The sequence below is a fragment of the Rhinopithecus bieti genome, unplaced genomic scaffold (genome assembly GCF_001698545.2).
Source record: "Rhinopithecus bieti isolate Rb0 unplaced genomic scaffold, ASM169854v2 scaffold_7684, whole genome shotgun sequence".
Lineage (NCBI taxonomy): Eukaryota > Metazoa > Chordata > Mammalia > Primates > Cercopithecidae > Rhinopithecus > Rhinopithecus bieti.
Window position 1 is genome coordinate 3437857 of NW_016806071.1, and position 4805 is coordinate 3442661.

The 4805-nt window shown below is 47.2% G+C and overlaps 1 protein-coding gene across 2 annotated transcripts in view; it reads left to right on the plus strand.

The window, feature by feature from the left end:
- Positions 1-3598, plus strand: part of COA7 (cytochrome c oxidase assembly factor 7) — a 12030-nt gene extending 8432 nt beyond the window's left edge. For both annotated transcript variants that reach the window (XM_017874593.1, XM_017874592.1), the window contains exon 3: positions 2262-3598. In XM_017874593.1, the coding sequence (XP_017730082.1) occupies positions 2262-2710 (449 nt within the window). In that variant the 3' untranslated portion in view covers positions 2711-3598. The remainder of the gene's footprint in view (positions 1-2261) is intronic.
- The last annotated feature ends 1207 nt before the right edge of the window (positions 3599-4805 follow it).

The window sequence follows — 4805 nt, forward strand, 5'->3', positions numbered from 1 at the left end:
AAAAAAAAGAAATTTTCCTGCCTCAGCCTCCCGAGTAGCTGGGATTATAGGCACCCACCAACATGCCCAGCTAATTTTTTTTTTTTTTTTTTTTTTTTTGAGACAGAGTTATGCTCTGTTGTCCAGGCTGGAGTGCAGTGGCATGATCTCCACTCACTACAAGCTCCGCCTCCGGGGTTCATGCCATTCTTCTGCCTCAGCCTCCCTGAGTAGCTGGCATTACAGGCCCCTCCCACCATGCCCAGCTAATTTTTTTTTTGTATTTTTAGTAGAGACAGGGTTTCACCATGTTGGCCAGGCTGGTCTCGAACGCCTGACCTTGTGATCCACCCACCTCAGCCTCCCAAAGTGCTGGGATTACAGGCATGAGCCACCGCGCCCAGCCTAATTTTTGTATTTTTGTAGAGATGGGGTTTCACCATGTTGGCCAGGCTGATCTTGAACCTCCTGATCTCAGGTGATCCGCCCACCTTGGCCTCCCAAAGTGCTGGGATTATAGGCGAGAGCCACTGCACCTGGCCTCCTGTGTATTGTAAATTAATTACTTAGAACAGGGGTGTTCAATCTTTTTGCTTCCCTGGGCCACACTGTAAGAATTGTCTTGGACCATATATAAAATACAGTAATGATAGCTGATGAGTTAAAAAAAAAATCTCATAGGCGAGGTGCAGTGGCTCACGCCTGTAATCCCAGCATTTTTCCCAGCATTTTGGGAGGCTGAGGCAGGTGGATCACAAGGTCAGGAGTTCAAGACCAGCCTGACCAACATGGTGAAACCCCATCTCTAGTGAAAACACAAAAATTAGCCCAGCGTGGTGGCTCATGCCTGTAATCCCAGCTACTCAGGAGGCTGAGGCAAGATAATCACTTGAACCCTGGAGGCAGAGGTTGCAGTGAGCCGAGATCACGCCACTGCACTCCAGCCTGGGCGACAGAACAAGACTCCATGTCAAAATAATAATAATAATAATTTCATAATGTTTTAAGAAAGTTTATGAATTTGTGTTAAGCCACATTCAAAGCCATCCCAGGCACGTGGGTTGGACAATCTTGACTTAGACTATCTAATACAATGTCAATACTGAGTAAATAATTGTTCTATTTTATATATTTTGTATTTTTTAATTGTATTGTTATTTTTTCGCTAATATTTTTGACGTGTGGTTGGTTGAACCCATGGATATGGAGGGTCCACTGTATGTTTGAATTAATGAACAATTAAATGCCTTTAATATGCCATGTTCTCACTGTAACCCCATGAGATAGATATTATTATCATTCCCAATTTTCACCTCCTTGACCTGTTTGAGTTTCCTCATAAGGTATTATTTGAACAAAAGATTCTATGGCTGAGAAAGCTAGGAGGTCTGTGCACTGTGGCAGGCTACCTTTCATGCTGCCTGAGCTCATAGTATGGACAGTTTTTTTTTTTTTTTTTTTTTTTTTTTTTTGAGACGGAGTCTCGCTCTGTCGCCCAGGCTGGAGTGCAGTGGCTGGATCTCAGCTCACTGCAAGCTCCGCCTCCCGGGTTCACGCCATTCTCCTGCCTCAGCCTCCCGAGTAGCTGGGACTACAGGCGCCCGCCAGGTCGCCTGGCTAGCTTTTTGTATTTTTAGTAGAGACGGGGTTTCACCATGTTAGCCAGGATGGTCTTGATCTCCTGACCTCGTGATCCGCCCGTCTCGGCCTCCCAAAGTGCTGGGATTACAGGCTTGAGCCACCGCGCCCGGCCGAGTTTTTTTTCTTTTTGAAGTAAGGTCTTGCTCTGTCGCCCAGGTCGATCTCGAATTCCTGGCCTCAAGCAATCATCCTGCACAAAGTGCTAGGATTACAGATGTGAGCCACTATGCTCAGCCTTAAACTTTATTCAGGAATTGTTGCTGGCCAGGTGTGGTGGCTCACGCTTGTAATTTCAGCACTTTGGAAGGCCAAGGTGGGACCATCGCTTGAGTCCCAGAGTTTAAGACCAGCCTAGGCAACATAGTGAGATCCTGTCTCTACAAAAAAATTTAAAAATTCACCGGGCATAGTGGTGTGTGCCTGTAGTCCCAGCTACTTGGGGAGGCTGAGATGGGAAGATTGCTTTAGCCTGGGAGGTTGAGGCTGCAGTGAGCTGTGATCATGCCAGTGCACTCCAGCCTGGGTAACAGAGCAACACCCTTTCTCCAAAAAAAAAAAAAAATTATTCGCTGACTTTGGCCTGAGACATTTAGGTTGTGTCCTGGCTTGGGTTTATTTTTTCGTACTTTCCTTCCTCTCAGGTGGTCTGGCCCAGGACCTGAAAGCTGCCGCCAGGTGCTTTTTGATGGCGTGTGAGAAGCCCGGAAAGAAGTCTATAGCAGCATGTCACAACGTTGGCCTCCTGGCACATGATGGACAGGTTAATGAGGATGGCCAGCCTGACCTGGGGAAGGCCAGGGACTACTACACAAGGGCCTGTGATGGTGGCTATGCTTCCAGCTGCTTCAACCTCAGTGCCATGTTCCTGCAGGGTGCCCCAGGCTTTCCTAAGGACATGGACCTGGCATGTAAATACTCCATGAAAGCCTGTGATCTGGGTCATATCTGGGCCTGTGCCAATGCCAGTCGCATGTACAAGCTGGGGGATGGTGTTGATAAGGATGAGGCCAAGGCTGAGGTGCTAAAAAATCGAGCCCAGCAGCTACACAAAGAACAGGAGAAAGGTGTCCAACCCTTAACTTTTGGGTAATGTGGCCCATCCTCCCTCCCAGGCAACAAACTGCTTGAGGCTGGCAGCTCCTGTTTCTGAAGACTGATGCAGCCCTTGAAGGTCAACCTGCTGCAGCAAGGAAACTTGGGACTTGAATTTGTAGCTCCCGTTATATGGATTCATTGCCCCAGCTACTGGAGTGTAGCCTACAATGTTTATTTCAGTCAATATTCCTTTATCTGGGCATTCTGTACAATGTTTATTACAGTCAATATTCCTTCATCTGGGGGTGTTCTGTGAAGATAGCCATGTTTATGGGGATCTTAGTTTTCAAACTCTGGCAATTCTGTGAAAAATAGGAGCAAACTAGAGAGCCCTAGAAATTGGTGGTAGGGAGGGGAGGATAGCAGGAAGTTTTAAAAATTAGCAGCCCCGGGCCCTAAAGGAATCAGCTATCATCATTTTCATCATTATTATTATTTTGGTTAGGATGGCTTGAAAATCAGAACATATCTTGGTTTACATAATCAAGGTCTTAAAGAACTAGGAACAGTTAAATAGTCCCGACTGCCAGCGTCTGACTTACATAATCATTGGTGTGGGCTTCATTTTGCGTTTAGAGTCACATCTTTCAGTAAATTCACAGAGATCAAGAGGGATGTGCAACATACAGCTTAAAGGCTGTTATGCTTCAGAGTTGCTGAAGAAGATGAAACATCAGCCTGCCGTCTTCTAGAAGAGACATTGGCAGTTAAAAATTAGCACCTCCAGTGTAGTCACCTGGCACTGCCCATCATGCTGAGGGAGCAGATTCTTCCCAAGGCAGCTTCAGCTAGGAGTTTGTAAGCAAGGACTTTGTGACACATTTGTCCCCTTTAACTGAGCCTTTTTCACTGTCCCTTTGAATAAACAATTTTGAGTGACTTACAGTTTGTGTTAATTAGTGTTCTTTCCAGATTCCAGGTCCCGCAGAGAGTATGTTCTTTGTGGTGGTTGTGCCTTTTAAGAACATTTGCGGCCAGGTGCGGTGGCTCACACCTGTAATCCCAGCACTTTGGGAGGCCAAGGCGGGCAGATCACGAGGTCAGGAGATTGAGGCCATCCTGGCTATCACGGTGAAACCCCGTCTCTACTAAAAATACAAAAAATTAGCCGGGCGTGGTGGTGGGCGCCTGTAGTCCCAGCTACTCAGGAGGCTGAGGCAGGAGAATGGCGTGAACCTGGGAGGCAGAGCTTGCAGTGAGCCAAGATCGCGCCACTGCACTCCAACCTGGGCGACAGAGCGAGACTCCGTCTCAAAAAAAAAAATTTGCTTTTTCTGTTACCTCCCCAGCTTGTCACCAGGGGGCAAGCTTGTCATTTCCCTGCTGATAACAATACCATTCTGTCTGTCACCATCTACTGTTTTAGGCTTTTGTTTTGCAGCCGTCCTGAAAGGAAGGCTTGCTGTGTAAATGAAGGTTTGTGAGCACAGCAGCCAGCTTCTTAAGCTGTTAGAGGACGAGGACTTCCCCAAGTGCACAGAGGAGATTTCAAAAGACATCAAGTTCACTTTTTTAAAATGTAAAGTAGCTTTTGGTGTGCTTAAAATAAGCTAGGTCAGACCAGGCGTGGTGGCTTATGCCTGTAATCCTAGCATTTTGGGAGGCCAAGGCAGGCAGATTACTTGAGGTCAGGAGTTCAAGATCAGCCTGGCCAACATGACGAAACCCCTTTCTCTACTAAAAATACAAAAATTAGCCAGGTGTGGCAGGCACCTGTAATCCCACCTACCTGGGAGGTTGAGGCAAGAGAATTGCTTGAACCTGGGAGGCAGAGGTTGCAGTAAACAGATTGTGCCACTGCACTCCAGCCTGGGCAACAGCAAGACTCTGTTTCAAAAACAAAAGCAAAACTAGCCTGGGTGCAGTGGCTCACGCTTGTAATCCCAGCACTTTAGGAGGGTGAGGCAGGTGGATCACGAGGTCAGGAGTTCGAGACCAGCCTGGCCAACATAGTGAAACCCCATCTCTACTAAAAATACAAAAATTATCTGGGTGTGGTGGTGGGCACCTGTTGTCCCAGCTACTCGGGAGGCTGAGGCAGGAGAATTGCTTGAACCCAGGAGGCAGAGGTTACAGTAAGCCAAGACCAC